The sequence below is a fragment of the Corythoichthys intestinalis genome, chromosome 8, assembly GCF_030265065.1.
Source record: "Corythoichthys intestinalis isolate RoL2023-P3 chromosome 8, ASM3026506v1, whole genome shotgun sequence".
Lineage (NCBI taxonomy): Eukaryota > Metazoa > Chordata > Actinopteri > Syngnathiformes > Syngnathidae > Corythoichthys > Corythoichthys intestinalis.
This window is the reverse complement of record NC_080402.1, coordinates 16,700,327-16,724,762: the sequence shown is the minus strand read 5'-3', so window position 1 is coordinate 16,724,762 and position 24,436 is coordinate 16,700,327. Positions and strand designations below refer to the sequence as shown.

The window sequence follows — 24,436 nt, the reverse complement described above, 5'->3', positions numbered from 1 at the left end:
TCTAGCTTGATTTGTGGCTCATTCAGCTAAGGCGAGCGTTGATCTTTGACCTTTTGTTTTTAGCCCCAAAATGATCACTTCTGTCTTTCCTGCATTTAGCTGGAGAAAATTCTGGCACATCCATTCATTGATTTGTATACATTTTCTCAGTAACACTAAGGGACTGTAGTCATGTGGGGACACCAAAATGTAGAGCTGTGTGTCATCGGCATAGGTATTATAGGAAATGTTGTAATGGTCCATAATCTGAGCAAGAGGAAGCATATACAGTTGTGGTCAAAAGTTTACATACACTTGTGAAGAACATAATGTCATGGCTCTCTTGAGTTTCCAGTTATTTCTACAACTCTGATTTTTCTCTGATAGAGTGATTGGAACAGAAACTTCTTTGTCACAAAAAACATTCATGAAGTTTTGTTCTTTTATGACTTTATTATGGGTGAACAGAAAAAAAGTGATCAAATCTGTTGGGTCAAAAATATACATACAGCAGCGCTAATATTTGGTAACATGTCCCTTGGCCATTTTCACTTCAATTAGGCGCTTTTGGTAGCCATCCACAAGCTTCTGGCAAGCTTCTGGTTGAATCTTTGACCACTCCTCTTGACAGAATTGGTGCAGTTCAGTTAAATTTGATGGCTTTCTGACATGGACTTGTTTCTTCAGCATTGTCCACAAGTTCTCAATGGGGTTTAAGTCAGGACTTTGGGAAGGCCAGTCAAATGCCTTAACTCTAGTCTGATTTAGCCATTCCATTACCACTTTTGATGTATGTTTGGGGTCATTGTCCTGTTGAAACACCCAACTGCGCCCAAGACCCAATCTTCGGGCTGATGACGTTAGGTTATCTTGAGTAATTTGAAGGTAATCCTCCTTCTTCATTATCCCATTTACTCTCTGTAAAGCACCAGTTCCATTGGTAGCGAAACAGCCCCACAGCATAATACTACCACCACTGTGCTTGACGGTAGGCATGGTGTACTTGGGGTTAAAGGACTCACCTTTTCTCATCCAAACATGTTGCTGGGCATTGTGGCCAAACAGCTCGATTTTTGTTTCGTCTGACCACAGAACTTTCCTTCAGAAGGTCTTATCTTTGTCCATGTGATCAGCAGCAAACTTTAGTCGAGCCTTAACCCTTGAGAGTCGAAGGACGCGCCGGCGCGTCCTCAGCGCACGTCGTCTTTGAAGCGCCCTCACGTTTTAATTACGTCACCCACATGCCGTTGGTTGGTCTCGTTTTAAAGTGCGGAAGTTGCGGTTTACTCTCGTTATTATTTGAAGTCAATCGACCAACTAAGACGTGAGATATTGCCATTTAAGTTTTATAGTTTTATTGTCCTCTCAAAAAAACAATAAAACGCTGCATGGATCATTTGTTTATGTCTATATTTCCATCATTTCTTGTCCTTTTTCAAAACGGAAGCTCCATGAAAAAAACACAAATCAAACGAACCCTTTCGAAGTCACAGTGGAAGCACAAAATGCGTTTTTTTTTTTTTATAAATATAACTGCCGTGCGAGGTTCCACCGAACGAGAGGGAGGAGTGTTCTGAAGCAGCGAGGTGGCGAGCGACGGCCGTTTGGATCGAGCAGCGACTTTGTGTGACTTTGAGAATGAACGGAAAACTAAATTTAGCGCAAGCAATTGTGCTTTTTGATCAACTTGAGGAAGAGGATGGTCCAAATTCGTCATCATCGTCTTCTTCGGAAGAGTCCTCGAGTGAAGATAGTGACGGATTTGAACACGTGGGTGACGCCATCGACGAGCAGAGGTAAGCAAACTGTTTTTTTTTTTTTTTTTATGCTGAAAAAGTTTCTTTTGAAAGTTTCTTTTGATATTGCAAGACAAAGTTAATTATGATGCAATATAAGTGTGTGTTTGTGTGTTTAATAATAAAATGTGCATATCAGATCAAAGTCGTACGTGCACTGTGTGTAACCAAGGCAGGAATTTATAATAGTGGTGTTCTTCTTTCTATATGAAGATTAGGGATGTAGCACATATTCAGCTATGGTATTCTTTCTATTGTCATACATATAGATTTCCATTATTATTTATTGTTGTATATATTTTTATTTTATACTTTATTATTTTCTTAAATACTGACTTTTTTTCATGTACATTTATAGTGACAATGAAAGTAAAGTGAAATGAAAATGGAAGGGTGGAAAGAGGACCGACACCCCATGGAAGTGTGAGCTGTGTGATGTAGCCCTGTGTCTAATTCCAGGACAAAACTGCTTTTCGGAGTGGCATCCCTGAAAAAAATTTAACTTGTTTATTGTAAATATTTTTGAAAATACTTTTTCCCCCTCCAATGTTATATATATTTTTTCCCCCCACAATCAGTCTTCTCAATTTGTGTATATAAATGTGTGTTCAAGAAGCTTGATTGTGTGTACATAGTTTTCATCAGGTGATGGGCCGCAATACCTAAACTCATAAAGAGATGGCCTCTAAACACTTTTTGTGTTAGATGGTATATATTTTTTCACTGTTCTTCACTGTTTGGTCTGCTGTATATAACCTGTTTTGACTAGAGCAGTACTTCTCAAATGGTGGGGCGCGCCCCCCCAGGGGGGCGCAGAGCGATGCCAGGGGTGGCGCGAGTGACCTCGGGGAACATGCGTTTTGTTTTTTGTTTTTTTTGGCCGTACTACAATAAAGTGTACTTGCACATCCACTCCGTGGGTGGCAGTGGCGCTCTCATTTTCAAAGTGCATGCAGTATTTTTGAAGGTAAGCAAGAGCACACGGAAGAGACTGATGTAGAGCTGGACTCACGCAGCGACCCACTGTCTTCACCGGTTCTCACGTGTCCGGCCGAGAAGTGCCGTTTTCGGCTTGGGATCGTCACGACCACCGCCCTCACCTACGGTTCTCCCTCGGCCGCTGAGAATGCGCTTTTTTCGGGCCGTTTGCCCTTTGGCTTTGACTTTTAATATAGTGGGAAATGAGGAAAGACCACGGTTTGCTGAGTCTAAAAATGATTATAGCGGAGAGTCTGAAGCCAAATCAGTTAAAACGCCACTTAAAGACATTAGACCTCAATCTCATTGATAAGCCGCTTGATTGTTTTTCAGCGAAAACGTGCCGAATATTGCCAGTTGTCACTATCGTCCCGCTTTGTCAGTGTTATATCAGTAAACCAGTGAGCACTGTGGTGAATCAGCGAAAATAAAAACTTTCCTTCTGTCCAAAGACACTAACCCCCCCTATTCAGTTTTGTTTTTTTTGGTCAAATTTTTTTGGCATGTTGTCTTGAAGAGTAAATGTTTCTAATCAATTTGAATTTGTTATTATTTACTGATTTTATTACATTTTATTTTTCAGTATCAAATGGTCAAAAATGTACCTCGAGTGTATTTTTACAGTTTGGATGTGACTTTTTTATTTTATTTTTTTTTTTTTTTACTTCAGGCAAATTGATACGCGTTAAGTCTTTTCTGTTACAAGCAAAACAATGTTAATAAAGTTATACTTTATTATAAGTTGATCTATGTTACATTTTTTCTTTAATAGAAAAAAAGGACACAATGTTAGGCTGAGGCGTACTTATAATAGTAATATTATAGACAAATGATACTATTTACAGTGGCGGCAGAGAGTTGGGGGGGGCGCGAAACATTTACGTCTTCCTTGGGGGGGCGTAAGAGAAAATAATTGAGAAGCACTGGACTAGAGCATGTATAAAGGCAAAAAATGCCTATGGCTATACCTGTTGTTTATGTTGAATTGTCAAATATAAGACTATTTATTCTAAATTTTTTTGGTTGAATGTTCATCCTAACATGTTGAATAAATATTACAAAGTTTCAAAACGGTTCGTTACGCATGTTTGGTTGTCAATTGGACATCAATATTAAAAATTTTGACAAAACGATTTTGGAATTTTTGGTATTTTTGGGCCCAAAATGATGATTTATAATTGGTCAGTGAAGGAAACAACAGTTTGGACATGAAGTTCAAGGTGTCACAAAAAAAGGGACCAAACCAGGCCATCGTAAACAATTCTTTCTTTGAAATATAAAGGCAACTTCAAAGGCATGCAAAATCAGACAAAATAGGCCCAGACCTTAAAGGGTTAAGGTGCCGTTTTTGGAGCAAGGGCTTCCTTCATGCACGGCAGCCTCTCAGTCCATGGAGATGCAAAACACGGTTGACTGTGGACACTGACACCTGTGTTCCAGCAGCTTCTAATTCTTGGCAGATCTGCTTTTTGGTGATTCTCGGGTGAATCTTCACCCTCCTGACCAATTTTCTCTCAGCAGCAGGGGATAGCTTGCGTTTTCTTCCTGATCTTGGCAGTGACAAAACAGTGCCATGCACTTTATACTTACAAACAATTGTTTGCACTGTTGCTCTTGGGACCTGCAGCTGCTTTGAAATGGCTCCAAGTGACTTTCCTGACTTGTTCAAGTCAATGATTGTTCAAGTCAATAATCACTCACAAGAAATTGCTGATTCGTGTTGCTGTATGTATATTTTTGACCCAGCACATTTGATCACTTTTTCTGTTAACCCATAATAAAGTCATAAAAGAACCAAACTTCATGAATGTTTTTTGTGACAAAGAAGTATCTGTTCCAATCACTCTATCGGAGAAAAATCAGAGTTGTAGAAATAATTGGAAACTCAAGAGAGCCATGACTTTATGTTCTTCACAAGTGTATGTAAACTTTTTACCACAACTGTAGATGTTAAATAAAAGCGGTCTGAGAAAAGACCCTTGTGGAACCCCACATGAGATTTTGGTTTGTTCAGACACAAAGATAACCCTGTAAAATAAGATTAGAACAATTGAAGCACAGTGTCAGGGAGCCCTACCCACTGTTCCAATCTGCTGAGTAGTATGTGATGATCAACCGTGTCAAATGTGGCACTGTGATCCAGTAATACCGGAACAGATGATTTTCCTGCGTCAGGATTCCAACGAATACCATTAAGGACTTTTACAAGCACAGTTCTCGTTGCTGTGGTGTGACCGAAATCCAGACTGAAACAGTTGAAACAAAACAGTTGTTTTGCATCTGCTAAAAAAGAACCCTTTCAATGATTTTCCCAAGATTTTATATTGGCCTATATTGTTGCATCCAGATGTCACTTTATATACACAGCTCATTTTTTTCAATATAATGTAGGATGTGCTGATAAAAAAAAAAAAAAAAAAAAAAAGGCAGCAGTTATAGCTAGTCTCTTTTTATTCCAGAAAAAATATAGTAAATCAAATGTGTTTCCCAACAGATGTTCCTCGCCTTCCAAGCATCTCAGCAATACCCTCCTCCAACGTCAGAAAGGGTTCTTCGGTCAATCTGACATGTAGCAGTGATGCTAACCCTGCCGCTAGCTACTTTTGGTTCAAGGACAACGAGGAGACTCCTAATTCTACGGGGGCCGTGTTAAACATCATCAACTTCCAAATACACAACGAAGGCACATATCACTGTGAGGCCCGAAACATCAGAGGAAGCCAGAACGCCACACTCCTGGTTCAAGCAGAGAATTTTAGGTCATGGTCACAGGGTGCAGCGGTGGCTGTGCGCTGCGCCACAGTTGGCATCATGCTCATCCTGCTTTCAGTCACTGTCCTGCTGTTCTGGTTGGTTCATTTTGTCACCTATTTTTAGATGGCTTTCAAAAACTTGCTGGTTGTTACTCTTTTTTGTTGTTGTTCTTGGTGTGGACACTAACTAAAATTGCAACTCCTTTTGACCAATCACAGTGAAAGTAAGCAGGTATATTCCAGAGATAAATACACGCCGATTCTTGGAGCCTGATTTTTTGTTGTTGTTGTGTGTGTATCAGGGCTGAATAATTACACTAATGAATTGCGGAGTTAAAAATGCTTCTCTTCCATTATTTTTGGATGGATCACCATGAAATTAGGTCGATTTCATTTTCTTTTTCCTCTACTTTTAGGAAAAAGACTACGTCGAAAGGGAGGATGCACTTATCTCAGGTGAGGCAAAAAATGTACTAAACTTCATTGTTTTAATATCAATATCAACAACGCTAAACATTTTATACATATGGCCAAGTTAAAGGGCAGCTGAAGAGGTTTTCAGATTTCGGTGTAATTTTACGAATATAAACTTTGGACGAGTTCGTCAAAACATCCATGTCATTTTTAACACGTAACTGGGAGGGTAATTTGCGGGGGTTATTTTTGGGTTTTTTGCACTCCGTTAACAGTCCCTTCCCAAACCCGGAAGTGTGACGTAAATTCCTGAATCCAACAGAAAACTATCCACAGCCGGAAAAGCAGCAGCAACGATATCGGTGATAGTACCACTGAAAGCAACCATTCAGGTTTGCTCTTTCGTAACACTAACGATGGCAAAGGCTACCAGGAAATATTATCTACAATTAATCCCTACAAATTTGAACCTGAGGTATTAGATGACGACGATTGACTCGGCACAGCAGACGAGGGTGATGACGCCGGTTGGCAGATCAACATAACGAAAGGAAGAGTGGTTGGCGTCTTGCATCGTGATTTCTCTCTGAACCAAAACAGACGAGTAGTTACAGTATATAGATCTAGCAATAATTTAATAAATCTATTGTAACGAATCGGGTTATAATGTAGCGGCTGTATTTGCATACATTACTAAATGCTCCGCGTGATTTAGGGGATTGAGAGAGGTGCGACGGAGCATGACGTTTCCCAGTTGTTGTTGGTTGTTTTGTTGGCGTCGGTTGTGGCAGACATCAGCCGTGTTGTTCCCACAAGTTCCAAAAATAAAGAATAGCAACCTGACTAATCTCTGTCGACATCACAGTATCAAATTGAAATGAATAGACAACATGTCAGCTGTCTTATGACAGGCAAGCAACAACAAAAAAACAGGTCGCGATCAAGTATTAAACGTATCAAATTGCCAGGAAGGGTCACTTACGTTGTTGAAAAACCAATGTCGTAACCTCCAAGGCTTTTAAAGCTGTCCTCGCTGAAATGTTGAAAACAAAGACGCGATCGAGGAGCAGGGGAGAAGCTCTACCTATTGACTCTCACAAAAGATGTCCAAAATTCTTGCAGAAGGTTTTTTTGGGCCACTCATAGAGTCTCGAGCCTTCGTATGAACAATTCATCGCTACACATCGAGATCGCATGACGAATCTCGCGAGTAAACCCCAGAAAATGTTTGCAATATATGGCGAGGATAGCGTGATACTATACTTTCGTATTGGAGTGCTGGCGAGGTCTTCAGGAATTGACGTCATCAGGTAGCGGCCGGCAGCGAGGCGCATCCCTTGTTGCTATGGCAGTAACTCAAAAACGATACGGTCAATTCAAAAAAATTTGGGGTAATGTCAGTTTTGAGACGGATGCATTCAATACAATTTAACGGAGTAAAACGCTGATGAATTGAAGTTTCAGGTGCCCTTCAAATTTTTTTTTTTTTTTTTAATTAAGATTTCCGCAAAATCTTTTACTGTTGCTGAAATATCTAAACAATTCAAAGTTTTGAGAACTGTAAATCTAAAGTTGAATTACATTCGGTTTAAGAATTATGAAAATCCTTGTTAAAAATAAATGATTAAATGAATAAATTCGACAAATGTTACAAATATATATCAAGAAATGATACTAAATAGGTAACCGCTTACATATCTTAATTTATTTGAAAAATGTTGGGAGAAAAATGCTAAATCATTTCAAAACTAGAAAATGTACTTTTGAAATAACAATGAATGATGAGACTGATTAAAAATGTTGTCAGCCAAACACAAGTGAAGACAGCAGCAGGGATCAACTGGAGGAGCTGGTGGCATTCTCCGATCCCTCTCCAATCCACGCCAATGTCACCAATGACAAAACGGACCAGGATGAGAATGAATACGAAAGTGTGGTGGACACAGTCATCAAATGTGGTGGCCAAGCCTCAGGATGAGTTCTGCATCCTTTTTTTCCCACCTCTTTAAACATCATTTAAATGACTCTTATTTGCCCAGAGCGGGGGTCAGCAACCCATGTTTTGAGAGCCGCATGTGGCTCTTTAGCACTGCCCTAGTGGCTCCCTGGAGCATTTTCAAAAATGTTTGAAAATTGACAAAGATGGCTGAGGGAAAAATATTTTTCTGTTTTGATATGGTTTCTGTAGGAGGTCAAAAACGACCCAAACATTCTTAACATTTTCCAATGCTGTAAAAATGTGGTAAAAATAATTTTCACTGTATGTACTAAAATTCTATTATTGTTTTTCCTTTTAAACCATTTTAAGGCAAAATGGTTCTAAAATGGTTTTATGTCTGTTAAGTTTCAGCTTTTTCTTTGCTGGATGTTTTTTATTTCTTTTTTTTTTTTTGTACTCAAATGCAATTACAGTAAATGCATTTTTACGGCGCTACCTATACGAATATGTGTGTATTACTTGATCCAGCCTTCTACAAAACTCTGTTTAAATAAGTATCTTTTTGGGACATATATTTTTATGATTATATGTGATTAAAGAAATAAACCATAATAAAGTCTCAAATTAAGTTGCTTTATCTACCCCATTTCCCCCCAGGTTTTTCCACAAACATTTAACCACGCAAAAATGTGTGATTGGTAGCCTGTTTAAGTACTCAATAATAAAAATGATTTTATGTGACATTTGTGTATCATTTTTTATTTGTGTTTGTGGGTTTTCAGGGCATGTAAAACACTTTGAATTACCTTAATTGAACTGTAATATGCAAATAAATTTACCTTCCTTTGCTTCTCACCTCAGCACGGTTTCGTGTCCGCTAATGCACAGAAAGGCGCATTTTAGTCAGGAGGCCAGATTTTTCTTGGTTCCAAAATGCTTAGATATTCCTTTAATACAGGTGTCACCAAGTTTGGTCCGCAAGTGCCCCGATCCAGCCTGTTTTCCACGTCTCCCTCCTGTAACACATCTGAACCAAATGATCAGCTCATCAGCATGCTCTGCCGAAGCTTGATAACGATCCAGCCGTATCTGCAACACTACACATCATAAATGTTACTCCGACACGGAGGAAACTTTGGGGCCAAATTTGTCATGCACACGCATTTCCTCCAAACAAGGCGTGTAGAATGGCAGTACTGATAGTAAGAAAAAAGCAGTGGCGGACTGGAGGGGGGAGGTTGTGTGTGAGTGTGTGTATGCACAAGTGTATCAGTATTTGTACGCGTCTGTAGACAAAATAAGAGTCGCAAGGCTCTGGGACCGGCCTAGGGAAGAGATCAAGGGCAAGAGATAGGGCCATATGAGCGGCTCTCTCCAGGAGAAGGGAGGGGTTGGGTAAGGGTGTTCGGGAAAGGAAAATTATAAATCAAATTAAGCCGAATAAGTAATTTAATATGTCCAAATACGGTTGGTCTTCAGCCAAATTCGCACTCCTGATGGCGTAGGCGAGACCTCAGGTCACTTAAATCTGTTAGGGTTGCGTGAGCAAGAGGGGATCCCAGAGCAGGCACACAGGGGTGAGATGAGTAATCGTTTATTGGCGATCACGAGAATGTGGCTGGGGTGGATGACTTGGCTCGGGGTAGACCAGGAGGAAGGAAGGCAGGCGTGGAATCCGACAAGGGGCGCGCAGAAAACAGGACCTGGGACGAGAGCAAGGTAGTCGTAAGCCAGTGAGCAAAGATATAATATAGAAATGCGAGATACAACTGACGTGGGAAACAGACGAGTTAATCGGGCGATGAGGTAGAGCGTCTGCTGGGCTTTTATGGCTGGTTGATGTTAACTGCTCTCAGCTGTGGCCGCTCCACCCGTCTGACCTGTAATCAGCTAAAAACGTGCACACCTGCCCAAGGTGGGTCCGGCCTCAGGAGGGAGGGGCGGAAGCCCTAACAAAATCATTGCCAATAGTGGCAGTCTGCCTCGACAGTTCAGTCACCTGCCCCGACAGTTCCGTCACCTGTCCGTCACCTGACGCAAGGTAGCATCCACTTTTCTCCATCCTTCCTCGGACCCAACCGTGAGTCCAAGGAGCCAGCTCTCAATCCAAGCCTCGACGCGGTCGTCCAATGCCTTGAATCGCACTGTTTGATCCGTGGTCAATTTGTTGATTTCCTTGAAAGCTTCCGTCTTGGAAACTTTCCGGTAGAAGAGGGCACCTCCTAAGCCAAGCAGAAGGAACCCCATAACCGTCACCCCAAACACCCAAATGTCCTCGATATCTTCCACAGATAGGACAGTAAGACATGCTGGCTTCCAGTGAGCTCATGAATCTCTCACATATCCAGCGGCGGAGGTCCCATCTGGGCTCTCCTGGTGCACCGTGTCTTGTTAAAAAAATCTAGTCACTTGCGCTGAGAGACCAACTAATCAGATCCATTTTCGTATGAGAGACCAGCACAGTTGATCCACAGGGGAAATATAAAAAAAAAACAGACAGATTATACTGACGAAGAAAGCAGCAAGCAGGAGCAGGGAGGAAACTCGTCCGCCCCTGTCGAAGGCAGGAAGAAGAATCTAGAACCCTACTAGGCTGCCAAAAAGACAACGTTCTGTTTCACCTACAGTGTGTGTTTTTGTATTGGAAATAAAAGCGCCTGTGTATTATAATGCAAATCCCCGCAGCTTGGCGGCGCAATAACACACGAACACATTTGAAAACTAATAAAGGCCAACAAGCCTCAGTTTAACACCCCCTTTTTAATACACTAAAATCAATTGCAAACCAGATATCAAACAGCGCTCTGCGGGGCGGCAGCTCAACAGCAACAAGAAAACAACAATATGGCAAACATTGCAAGCATGCCTTATCTATTTGAAGACACCAAAGGACAATCATCTGCATTTTCGACCTCGGAATGAATTTATGGAAATATAGCTGTTTTTGTAAAGAAAAAAATCGCTATTTTGTTTGTATGACATGTTTATGCCTCCTCTGTAAACAGTTTACTTTTCCGTTCCAATAGCACCTAATTGTTACCCAGTAGCAAGCAAGGTGTCAGGTGGTGTTATTACAAAACACATGTTCAACATATACACTACCGTAGTGTACATAATGAAAAATCCCATATGATACACTACGGTTCAAAAGTTTGGGATGAAAAATCCCATATGATACACTACGGTTCAAAAGTTTGGGGTCGCTTAGACTACTTGAACGGTAGTGTATATTTAATCCCCAAAGTCAAATACATTATCGTTTCAATGTATATATGTTTTATTTATTTAACAAAAAAATCTACCATAACACTTTTACTCCCAACACCAGGGGGGGCTGAGATGGGCACAGAGAACATAAAGGTGGAGGGTAGAAGAAGAGCAAAGTGGAAACGGGGGAGTCTTAATACAAGGATGTTACATACAGTATATCGGATGGGGCCAGGACATAAAGTGCTTTGAAGGTGATGAGGAGGATCTAGTAGTTTATTCTTGGTTTTACTGGGAGCCAGTGGAGTTGGCGGAGGATGTGGGTGATGTGGTGTGTGTTGGGGGTTCATGTGATGAGGCATGCTGCGGAGATTTGGAAGAGCTGCAGTTTCAGGAGGGATTTGTTTGGGAGACCGTAAAGCACTGAATTACAAAGTCAATCTGGGAGGTGACTAGACTGCAAACAAGCGTGGCAGCGGTTTGTGTGTGTGTGGGGGGGTGGGGGTGAGAGAAGGAGGCGCCAAATATTACGAATGTGTAAGTAGGCTCATCTGGTGATGTCATTAATATGGGAACAGAGGAAAGCGTGCTGTTGACTAAGACACCCAGACTCTGAACTCATTTGCTCCCAAAAATGTATAAATGCGTTCCACTTTTAATTGTTTCAGTGTTCCAAAGATGTCTTTTACGGTTTTTTTTGTTTTTTTTTCCACAAGAGACATCTCTAGGTTCTGATGCAACTACGCTCCAAAGCACAAAAGCAATAAAACTGGCCACTGGAGGTCAGTAGCGCATTTGGTAAGAACTCATATCGGACCATGAAAGGAAGTGAATGAAGAGAAACTGTCAGGAAACAGAAGTTGAATGAAGTGAGAAGCGTGAGCAAAATGTGGAGAAGGATGTCAAACACAAGGCACATGCCCCACACAAGTTCCCTTGGTAAATTCTGTTATGAGGTAGTGGTCACTACCAGTGTTTTCAGTAACACGGCGCGAAAAAAAACCTCAAAACAAGACGACAGGTAATGAGACAGCCAGCAACTAGCCTTTATAATACGTGTAATTATGTACATTTTATAGTTAGAGTTTGTAATCGTAGGCGGAGTTTTACATTTGTGGGACTGCATGTTGAAGACTGAAAACGAAAGTCAAAAGTTTGGACGCACTTCATAATTTTTGCGTTTTATATATTTTCACTGCTATTGTAAATTCTCACTGAAGACATCAAAACTATGAACGAACATGTGGAATGGCAAACAAAGTGAAATAACTGAAAACAGGTTTTGTATTCTACATTCTTCAAAGTATCCACCTTTGAGGTGTCTCCAAACTTTTGGCCAATACTGTACAGTGGGGAGAACAAGTATTTGATACACTGACAATGGGAAAACCCATTGGCAGTGTATCAAATACATACATCTTGTTACTGTTCGAGTTCAATCAGCTGTTGAAGTTGTTGTTGGTAGCGTTTGAAAGCTTAGGTTTAAAGAAATTCTAAATTTCCATCTTGCTTCCTCTGGTGTAGTTTTGGCTAATCAAAGCAAAGGATAGTCTCAAGGTGCTAGTCACATGATCTGTTCGAAAGATGATTTTGTAATTGTGAATTTATCAATATTTATTATTATTTATGGTGGGATTGTGGGGGGCACTGGGGACACTTTACCTTTATATTGCTCTGCACCAAGCACTTTAATGGAAACTAACCCATAGTATTATTGTAGGAACTCCAATCTGAATTTCGTTGTTATCTTGACAATGACAAATAAACTCTGAATCTGAATCTGATTTTGACCCATTATGAAAACTGCACGTTGTAGGATTTTTGTTCATGTCATAAATTTTTGTTGTTGTATTGCTTTACAACTTTTACAGACAACATTTTAATGGCTAGGTCTTTATTTCAAAGGGGAAGTTCAGAAATTTTTACATTGGGCTTCATCTTGGAGTTAGCGGGGATTAAATTAGTCGTTGGACTTTATTTAAACAAATTTCGTGCAGTTTGTCAGTTATTTGTTAGTTTCAAGGCTCCGGGATGGTTAAACTAGGGCGAGTCAATGGTGGTTGGAATCAACTCCATCAACTAATTAAACCCCCGCTAACTCAAAGATTAAGCCTTATGTGAAAAACTCAATTACACGTGATGAAATTTTTCTGTTATTTTTATGTTGAGGCAGCAAAAGGAGAAAAATTGGTAAAAATTAACTGGTAAGTTACTTTTAAAGTAACTTAGTTACTTTGATAATAAAGTAATCAATAAAGTAACGAGATTACTTTTTTGAGGTGTACTCAGTAATCAGTAATTAAATTACTTTTTTAAGTAATCCGTGACAACACAGGTCCCCCCCAGAATTCACCCACACAGGATGCCAGGCGTAACCCGATTTAACAGAAGGGTCGGTCGGGTTGCACGGCCAGGGTGACAGCCGCAGCCACAACAGCGTCATCTCTCAGTTCAATAGTTTAGTTACGTGTAAAATAAATTGTTACTTTGCTTTCAAAAGCTCTATTTGTATTGTTGATTATGTTATTTTATAGAAGGAAAACATTATTCAGATGTTTGGGATGTCACAAAAGCAAAAAATACCTGAAAGTTACAGTTATGTTTGAAATGTATGCTTTTACAAAAAGCACAATTTCTCTGTTTTTTTTCATCAGAAATTAGAAAATTGCTCAAAATAAGCTATTTTCTAATACTGATTTCTAAAGAATGGAAAAATATATGAAGTATTTTTTCTGCTGATAGAAAAGAGTCTAATCTTTCTTTTGGTGGGTTCCATGTTTATATTGCAATAGAACAGAATTTTCTGTGGGCCTTGCAAAACGTGTCAAAATCCAGTAAAAAAAAAAAAAGGGGGGGGGGGGCTGCTCCGGTGAAAATGGCTGGAAGTGAAGCATCTGTCGCAATTAGCGATCGTTGTCGCCTGCCTTTTTTCCTCCTTCCACGCATGTTTCTCAGCGCCTGCGAGGCTTAAAACATCGACGAACTTGCTCTGCCGGCTAAGCCTTGGCTAACCTTCGTCTTTGTGAGTTTTTGGTTGGTTTGTATGTTGAGTTGGAAGGGAAAATGTGTGTTTTGTTTATGGCGAACCTTTTCGTTATTCATTGATATGACTGGAGACATTGTGTTTGTGCTAAGCTACTCACACGTGGAAGATATTAATGTATAACATTTTGAATGTATTATTAATTTATATTTCGAATTGCATTTCAGTTACCACACGTTATACACACAAATTGAGACCTCCATAAAATCAAGAAAAGTACCCCTTGTCTCTGGAGAGTTTCATTTTTTGGTTCGCTGGCTGTGTAGCAACACACGTGACGTGTTGTGAGGACAGCACAGTAACCTGAGTATCGAAGGAATAAATGCTCAAAAGGCTTGCCATAACTTGTCTATACAAAACTGCACTACCACTTACAGAGAAAAGAAAGGACTGGGCTCAAGTAGACCGGACATGACGTTTCACAGTGATAAACATAATTATTAGTCGTTAAACATTTCCTAACACAACAGTGTCCAACATGTCATTCTACAAGTGCATTTTGAGTTTAAAACAACAGTGGAAAAAGAAATGTTCACAGATTGAGTCAGAGTGCAAAGAGAGAAAAAATGAGAAGCATTTTTATTTATCTCTTCCATCTCTGCTGTATTTTTTTTCCCACACTGCAAAGTGTGATCATGCATGTCAATGCGCAAAAGAGGAACAAGGCTAGCTTTTGGTTTCTTAATTCTTCCATCTTTAGACCCTGACATCGATGAGAGGCATCAATGTCATATACTGTAAGTCGCAAATACAGAATGAGCTGGACTGCACAGAAGGACATTGTCATACTTGTCATCTCGCTCTTTGGCTTTCAAGGTACGATCTCGCTTCTATTTTGGCAGATTTGTGGTTTTGACTATGTATTTAAATGTTGATTTTCTACATGTTATTGTTACTGCCTACTTCATTGACAAATTATGCCCTCAGCATTTGTATTCATTTCTCCAGAATGATAAAACAGACAAATTGACATACTTTAAATTGACATACAAATTCACATTCAGTAGTTTGCGGTTTGATGCTTGCAGTCTTCTTAACTTCCTGTCACAGCAAACATCCTCTCGATGATTACCATTGAAAGATAACTTGAGATAGTGAGCGAGCGGCACCTCCCAAAAAAGTTTTTGTTTCCATGATAATAATAATAATAATAATACAACAAACTTGTATCGCGATTTTTTGGACACAAAGACGCTTTACATAACATAACACATACAAAGAATTAAGAGGTGGGAAAAGCTAGTTTGAACAGGTGGGTTTTCAGTAAGTTTTTTTGTAATGAGTGGAGGCTATTGCAGTATTGCAGTCTGGATGTGATGAAGGCGTGAATGAGTATTTCAGCTGTGGCTTGGGAGAGGGAGGGACGGATGCGGGCGATGTTGCGGAGATGAAAGAAGGAGGTTTTAGTGAGGTGGCTGATGTGCGATTGGTATGACAGTGTTGAGTCCATTATGATGCCAAGATTGCGTACGGTGGTGGAGGGGGTGACAGGGTGACCATCAATGAGGAGAGTGAGGAGAGCTTTGGGTCCGGTGATGAGAAGTTCTGTTTTGTTACTGTTGAGTTATAGAAAGTTATTTTCCATCCAGGTTTTCATGTCGGACAGGCAGTTTGAGATTTTAGAGAGAATGACAGGGGTGATGGATTTAGCTGAAATGTACAGTTGATTGTCGTCTGCATAACAGTGGAAATTGAGTCCATGGTGGCGAATGATTTGACCGAGGGGACGCATATACCGTAATTTTCGGACTATAAGCCGCTACTTTTTTCCTTCATTTTGATGCCTGTGGCTTATAGTCCAGTGCGGCTTATTTGTTTATTTATCTGGGTCATAATTATGACATTACACTATCATGGGCATTACTGAATGCTTACATCATAATGGCCTTATGCAAATTATTTCACTAACTCCATTTATGTCCAGCTTGGATCTTTTACATCCATTCAAAAGTGAGGTAATTTGCCGGATAACACTAAATGACATCTGGTATCAGCATTACTGAATGCTTACATCATAATGGCCTTATGCAAATTATTTCACTAACTCCATTTATGTCCAGCTTGAATCTTTTACATCCATTCAGAAGTGAGGTAATTTGCCGGATAACACTAAATGACATCTGGTATGGTATCAGCATTCATTAATGCTCAGGACAGTGTCATGTCATAATTATGAGCTGTCAAACGATTAAAATTTTTAATCGAGTTAATTACAGCTTAAAAATTAATTAATCGTAATTAATCGCAATTCAAACCATCTATAAAATATGCCATATTTTTCTGTAAATTATATATATATATTCTGTAAAATAAATTGTTGGAATGGAAAGATAAGACACAAGATGGATATATATACATTCAACATACGGTACTTAAAGCGCATACGACACGAGAAAAAAAGTCTTAAATGGCATTATTATGTGAATTAGAATCGATTCGACAATATACAACAATTTAGCAAAGCACAGATGACGAGAAATTAGCGCAGCCCATCCCTCCTCCAACCGCCCAGCAAAGGAGCCACCCCCCCGGGACCCAGGGTGGTCCCCCGGGCCACCCGCGCGCCCATCAACCGGCCTTCAGGGATGGCAGGAGGGGACGCATCGCCACGAGCCACAGCCCCCCAACCGGCACGGCACGCCACGGGACCCCTCAGCGGCCCACCAAGCCCCAGGCAAGGCAGGGTCCCCCACCGGTGCAGGCGACACCCCGCTGATACACCGGCGCCCAGCCAGCGACCCGCGACGGAGCGCAGGGCGGACGCCCAGCCAGAGAAGAGAGGGGAAGGCGGAGGCAGGATGGTCCCACTTTAAATATCCACGGTGAATGGGAACCTTTTGAAACTCCAAAAAGGCGCATACGCCTCTCCCTCCTACAGAAGGATTGTTCTGCAGCCGTTTGGCTGGCGTGATGCGAAAAATAAACGTATTAATCCGCAAAATCAGCTGAATCCTTCGTCCCCATACACAACAGTACACTGTATAGTGAAGAGGACGTCTTCTACCGTACACGTCACAGCGCCCTCCTCCTCAATGCAAGACCGAAGCCGGAAGTCACTCATTTTCCTGGCGCGGGATTCAAAAAACTAAATAAATATAGCGATCGCTTCCACACACATCCAAGCGGTCCATATCATTCAGGAGCATAAAATACCGCGTGTATTATGAAATAAACATGCTTTTTCGTGTCACAGGCACTTTAAGGACTGTAGTGGGCATTTCACTCTTCTGTCATTTAAATCTGTCTGTGCTGTCCTCACTCCGAAGCGTCTACTTTTTCCAAAGCTAGACAGCTAGTGAACGACGCCTTAATAATTAGACTTCTCCCTTTTTCATCTGATTTATTAATAAAATGGCCTCAAACCATTGTCCTCTTTAGAACGTCGTAAAACTACAAAAAAAAAGTACACAAGCATTGCATTAGCAACAACGTTAGCTTAGCACGCTATACAGGTTCACTAAACATAAACAAAAAGCATCTCATACAAAAAATATAACATTTCGCTTACTAACATAATATGTACATTCTTTACAACAACCATACTTACGGGCAAATCTTGTCCAAGGATCATATAAGCACAACATTATCGGCCCGAGACGTCGTGCAGCCATAATGAATTGGAAAGAAAACAATAAACCATGTCGCAAAGCGACCACAAGAGTATCGCGTTAACGCGATAATTTTGACAGCCCTAATATATATACATGTACATATATATATATATATGTGTATGTATGTAACCCCTGTGTCAGCGCCGCCCCGCATTCGGCTCCCACCACTGACTAGGCCGTGACGCGAACCCGCGCATCACGACGCTCCCACACAGCAGGCAAGATCGGTAACCACTGCGCCAATAAGCTCGTGCCAACAGCACAGCCGCTAGCGTCCTTACATGAAGGAATCGGCAGGGAGGTTTCCACGCTCCACATGGACTTGCGTGTACCCGTTACACACATATATACTGTATATATATATATATATATATATATATACAGTGCCTTGCAAAAGTATTCGGCCCCCTTGAATCTTGCAACCTTTCGCCACATTTCAGGCTTCAAACATAAAGATATGAAATTTAATTTTTTTGTCAAGAATCAACAACAAGTGGGACACAATCGTGAAGTGGAACAACATTTATTGGATAATTTAAACTTTTTTAACAAATAAAAAACTGAAAAGTGGGGCGTGCAATATTATTCGGCCCCTTTACTTTCAGTGCAGCAAACTCACTCCAGAAGTTCAGTGAGGATCTCTGAATGATCCAATGTTGTCCTAAATGACCGATGATGATAAATAGAATCCACCTGTGTGTAATCAAGTCTCCGTATAAATGCACCTGCTCTGTGATAGTCTCAGGGTTCTGTTTAAAGTGCACAGAGCATTATGAAAACCAAGGAACACACCAGGCAGGTCCAAGATACTGTTGTGGAGAAGTTTAAAGCCGGATTTGGATACAAAAAAATTTCCCAAGCTTTAAACTAGTGATGGGTCCGTGAAACCTCATGAAGCGTGTCGACACAGTGACACATTGTGTTGACACAGTGTGGATACTGTGTCATTGAATACTGACACCTGCTGGACATAAAAAATCCCTACAGGCAACCCACTTGACAGACTGACACTGAATTGATGACATAGCATGTAAAATCAAATCATTTAAGTCTTTGCATTCATATTGCATTAGTCCATATCTTTACATTATGTGAACATATAATGTGAAAATGTAAGTAATAATGAATGGGTGAATAAGGAATGCCTGTGGACTTTTTGTTCTGATAAAATTTTATTCAAAAAGTTTTTTTTTTTTTTAATTTTATTTTTAAAATTTAGTTGTTGTTGTTGTTGTTGTTTTAACAAGCCTGCCGTGGACAACACACTCGCATGGAACCAACAATGCCAGCATGCACAGGAATTTCCAGTTGAAAGAGGTTTGGATAAGATATCCATTGGCTCCTCCAGTATCGAAGAAAATCGGCATTGCGTGCCATGTTCGGCTCAGCCATGCATCGTTGCACTTTTGCAATTTCATCTACAGTTGCATTGCCTCCTTGACTCCCCACTTTGTCATCTAAGTGCTACCATAGCCCATCAGAAAGAAATTGAAGTGGACAAAAAAATAAATTATAGCTTAATTACAGATTTCTAATAAATTACCAAAAAAGTGACTGTGTGAAAGTAAAGGAATAGTTCTATACCTGTGTTTATTTGGGGATTATCAGAAACTTCATTCTCATGCTTGGCCAGTAATGCTTCAGCATTGAGGCGGTGGCAACTGTTTTTATATGACAGGTTAGTCATATACAAAGTACAAATACGACATTTCACCTGTAAAAAAATAACTTTTGATAGTAAAATCACCTGTAAAAAAATAACTTTTGATAGTAAAATCAAAACTTTTGGGATCGCGTAAGGACCCGATAATCGCGCTCTGACCAGGATTCGAACCCACGCGCACGACGTGTCGGGGACGATAGGCGTTTGCTCTGACCACTATGCTAGCAGATCAAATGCTGGTACGTAGTTTAAAGACAAGGGGCGGCAACCGACGGACACGCGTGCACCCGTCACACTAATAAACTAAGCTTTACCTTAAAATTAATTGTATTTTGAATGAATGATGACAAGTGCGTTTTCCCTGTCTTACGTCCATTTCCACAGCAGGTAGACAACGAGGAAGTAACCGTGAGATGTGGATTGTTTCAGCAACTCCATCGCGTTGACAGACGCGCTTCCTTTTGAACCAGTTTGCCGCGTCATGACTGTGTCGACACAGTTCAATGAGTTCATGCATCGGTCACGTGATTTTCTTGTAGCGATACGCGCACCGACGCAGGGGTTGCTCCATGAGCTCGGCGCGCGCGCCGGCGCATTATTATCACTGGACCCATCACTACTTTAAACATCTCAAGGAGCACTGTGCAAGCCATCATATTGAAATGGAAGGAGCATCAGACCACTGCAAATCTACCAAGACCCGGCCGTCCTTCCAAACTTTCTTCTCAAACAAGGAGAAAACTGATCAGAGATGCAGCCAAGAGGCCCATGATCACTCTGGATGAACTGCAGAGATCAACAGCTGAGGTGGGAGAGTCTGTCCATAGGACAGCAATCAGTCGTACACTGCACAAATCTGGCCTTTATGGAAGAGTGGCAAGAAGAAAGCCATTTTTCAAAGATATCCATAAATAGTCTCGTTTAAAGTTTGCCACAAGCCACCTGGGAGACACACCAAACATGTGGAAGAAGGTGCTCTGGTCAGATGAAACCAAAATTGAACTTTTTGGCCACAATGTAAAACGATATGTTTGGCGTAAAAGCAACACAGCTCATCACCCTGAACACACCGTCCCCACTGTCAAACATGGTTGTGGCAGCACCACGGTTTGGGCCTGCTTTTCTTCAGCAGGAACAGGGGAGATTGTTAAAATTGACGGGAAGATGGATGCAGCCAAATACAGGAACATTCTGGAAGAAAACCTGTTGGTATCTGCACAAGACCTGAGACTGGGACGGAGATTTATCTTCCAACAGGACAATGATCCAAAACATCAAGCAAAATCTACAATGGAATGGTTCAAAAATAAACGTATCCAGGTGTTAGAATGGCCAAGTCAAAGTCCAGACCTGAATCCAATCGAGAATCTGTGGAAAGAGTTGAAGACTGCTGTTCACAAACACTCTCCATCCAACCTCACTGAGCTCGAACTGTTTTGCAAGGAAGAATGGGCAAGAATGTCAGTCTCTCGATGTGCAAAACTGATAGAAACATACCCCAAGCGACTTGCAGCTGTAATTGGAGCAAAAGGTGGCGCTACAAAGTATTAACGCAAGGGGGCCGAATAATATTGCACCCCCCCTTTTCAGTTTTTTATTTGTTAAAAAAGTTTTAAATTATCCAATGAATTTTGTTCCACTTCACGATTGTGTCCCACTTGTTGTTGATTCTTGACAAAAAATTAAAATTTTATATCTTTATGTTTGAAGCCTGAAATGTGGCGAAAGGTTGCAAGGTTCAAGGGGGCCGAATACTTTTGCAAGGCATATACAGTATATATATATATATATATTATTATTATTATTATTTTTTTTTTTTTTTAAGAATAAAACATTTTTAAATTCATACAATGATAATAAAAACAAAATGGAATAAACACACTCTGGTTATGGTACCCAATCACGCTTAAGTTGATAAATATAACTGAAATAACAAATATAGTTTGTTTTTCAAAACAATCAATTGTTATTTGTTATCAAATATGAGATAAAATATGTAAAATATTTCAAACAAAGAAATGCAAGCTTATGATTTTTTAATTTACATACATAAAATAATTCAAAAAGAGAATATTTACGGGTTTTTTTTCCCGTTTACTGTAAATATTTTTACTGTTAACCCAGCTATTGCCTGCTATTGACAACTGTAGACATTCAGTTTATTTAAACAGGGAGGAGTTGCTGTGAATACTCATCTTTCAGTGCCATTGACAGCATTAGACCCACAGCGATTATTCGCTGCCAGCTTCTGCACGTAAAAATGGATTGGATATCAAGTGCCATTAGTGGCAACCAGTGAGGTCATTCATTAAGTGCCCAATAAAGCATTATGAGAAAAAACATCAGTTTTTTTTTTTTTTTCAGAATTAGATCATATTTTTAAAACATGCTGTTACTGATGATATATGTATTGTTTTATCAATACTGAATAGTGATGACTTTTCTAGGAAGCGGCCATTATTGATATAACTATAACATCATAGGAAAAGGTTTGGTATACAGTATTCTTCTTTACAGATTCAACTATGAGCGTGGAAAAACAAAAAACAAAGCAATAATATGACTAAATTTGCATTTAATGTTGAAAATGTGTTTCAGTGTCCCAGAGTTGGGAGCCGCATGAATGGGGAGGGACATTCACTCAAGAGACCATCTGCGGTCTGACAGGAACCACAGTGACCCTCACCTGCTCCATCCGGTACCCACAAAGGCATGATGGCCAAATCATCAAGGTCATAAAGGGACTGTGGTACACAAAAGTTTCCAACAAACAACCTCAAGATCTGACGATGGACCCTCAGTACTCTGGTCGTCTAGACCAAAATTGTCAAGGCAACTTTTGCACTTTGTCAATCAAAAAACTGAGAGAGAGCGACCAGGGAACCTACAAATTGAGATTCATAACTAACGTGGATGGTGGAGTGTACACTGTCAAAACCGGAGTCACTCTGGATGTCACTGGTATTGAGTCTCTTGAAAAGTAGCTTTCCACCAAGCAGGAAGGTCTTGAAGCTTCCATCAACATTTATTGTCTTGAATCCCTATTATTCTGATGTTTCCCCACCAAAATCACATTAAAAAAAAAATATATATATATATATATACACATAAATATATATATATATATATATTTTTTTTTTTTTTTTCTTTCTTTCTTTAAGAGAAATACTTTTTACATGAATAAAATAGCATTTCAACAAAGGTATTTCTAAAAATATATAAATCTGTTCAAAGAACAAGAAATCACTTTTTGGGGAGGGAAAAATAAACATTTTTCTGAACAGGTTTGCTTTAATTTACATATTAGAAATGAAATGCTTACACAAGAAGTTTAATCCTTTTAATAAGAACCAAAAGCACAGCTCTCTCAGACATATTTTTTGAACTATCAGTATTATATTTTTTACAGTCTTTTTGTTAAAATTAATCATGTCAAATGCTATTTTGCATTTCATGTTTTTTTTTTTAATTGTGGCAGAATAGTTAGACGAGTTAGGCTAAAGATCCTTTTTGACAATTATATCATCAAAATGTTCAAATAAAACACAAACAAAATTACTGCAAAGTGAAGCAAAGCATTTTCACCTCATGTTCTCAGCATGGGGAAACAATTTACCTGGAGCCACTTTGACAGTCATAGGTAACAGTGAAACACAGTAAGAAAGCAACATTTCAGCTTTTATTTTCCCTCCAATAATAAACCTGTGAACCAAAGACATAATTAAACATTGACAGTCTTTTTTTGTGATTGTTTGAGGAAACAAATGTTTTAGGCCATGTCTAAACGTAGCAGTGTATTTGGCAAAAAGAAGAACTTTTTCTATGGTTTAACCGATCATCCACACGCACATTTAAACATGGGTTCTTAAAAACTGAGCCAAAAGTGAAGATGTGCGAAATCTGCGTTTGTAGCGCCAATATGTGGACACTGATAACCGAAGATTTAACAGTGGAAACGTCACTGACTGCGACAAACTTTGTCCCTACGTCACACGAGACCAATATTTACATTTGGAGTAAATTAGACAGGTGCTTTTTTGCCTTTATTTATTTACAAAGTCTTGCAGTGCTTCATATTGAAGAACACATGCAAAGGATAGGGGTATTATGGACAATTATTTTTCGTGCATTGTTATTAATGTACTTAAAAACAATGAATGAATGTGGTTGGCAGTGGAAGCTTTTTTTTCTACAAACGTGCTGGTGTGGACGTAATTATTTTTACCCAACGTATTAGGGCAGGATCCTAAGTTTAAAAAAAACCCTGCTAGGTAGAGACATGGCCCAAGTTGCTATTAAGATTTGAAAAATGCTGGGCATGATATTCTTGGACTCATATGTTTGCTATACCTGGCTCCAGCTGCACAGGTGCAGGTGATCAAGGCTGAAGAGAGAGATTATTACACTCGTGCATCGCTGTCATGTCACACGAGCTGTACTCCTGCAGCTTCTTTGTCTTGGTGCTGGAAGCAAAACAGACACTGGAATGACTACTGTTTAATTAACCGGAGGACAAAAGAACAGAAATTAACTTTATATCCTGGAGATGACATCACCTGTGCTGTTGGAGGATATCCATCAACTGCGTCTCCTCCACTGTGTGAGTTCTTTTTCAAGGCTTTCTTCTAAAAAGGAGCCATATGTAAGATTGGTGGCCCAAAACTGCAACCAGAATCAAAATACTGTATTGCAGCGCACAAACTCCCCTTCCACTTTGGGCTGCCAGATCAGTGCCTCCCAATGGAGACTAATGCTGCGTTATCATACCAATGCTAAACAACGTTTTTATTTTTCTATCCATTTTTAATTTCAGTTACCAACACAAAGTGTACATGCATAAAGATCAATGCTAAACAACATAGCATGCCAACTGTTTTCATGTTCCAAATTTCAATATACCATACATGAAAGTAATATAGGAAAACCCAAAGTACATCACCTGTCCAGAAGTCGTGCAACTTTTCCATCTGTTGTCAATTTTTTATTCCTTTTCAGCTGTCCCCATTGATCGAAGTTTTGTTTCTGAATTTGTTATAGTTCTTTTGACATCCGG

The 24,436-nt window shown here is 39.9% G+C and overlaps 2 protein-coding genes across 6 annotated transcripts in view; both read left to right on the top strand.

The window, feature by feature from the left end:
- Positions 1–8,568, top strand: part of LOC130920359 (B-cell receptor CD22-like) — a 33,164-nt gene extending 24,596 nt beyond the window's left edge. For both annotated transcript variants that reach the window (XM_057843526.1, XM_057843527.1), the window contains 3 exons: positions 5,248–5,602; positions 5,923–5,962; positions 7,728–8,568. In XM_057843526.1, the coding sequence (XP_057699509.1) occupies positions 5,248–5,602; positions 5,923–5,962; positions 7,728–7,898 (566 nt within the window). In that variant the 3' untranslated portion in view covers positions 7,899–8,568. The remainder of the gene's footprint in view (positions 1–5,247; positions 5,603–5,922; positions 5,963–7,727) is intronic.
- A 5,383-nt stretch (positions 8,569–13,951) lies between these two features.
- LOC130920045 (B-cell receptor CD22-like) overlaps positions 13,952–24,436 on the top strand; it is a 33,949-nt gene continuing 23,464 nt past the window's right edge. The window contains exons 1-4 of one of the 4 annotated variants that reach the window (XM_057842870.1): positions 13,953–14,088; positions 14,810–14,925; positions 21,982–22,344; positions 23,744–23,983. In XM_057842870.1, coding sequence (XP_057698853.1) covers positions 14,835–14,925; positions 21,982–22,344; positions 23,744–23,983 — 694 coding nt within the window. In that variant the 5' untranslated portion in view covers positions 13,953–14,088; positions 14,810–14,834. Of the gene's footprint in view, positions 14,089–14,809; positions 14,926–21,981; positions 22,387–23,743; positions 23,984–24,436 lie in introns of those variants that run through there. The other 3 variants (XM_057842872.1, XM_057842871.1, XM_057842873.1) reach the window with 3 other exon arrangements.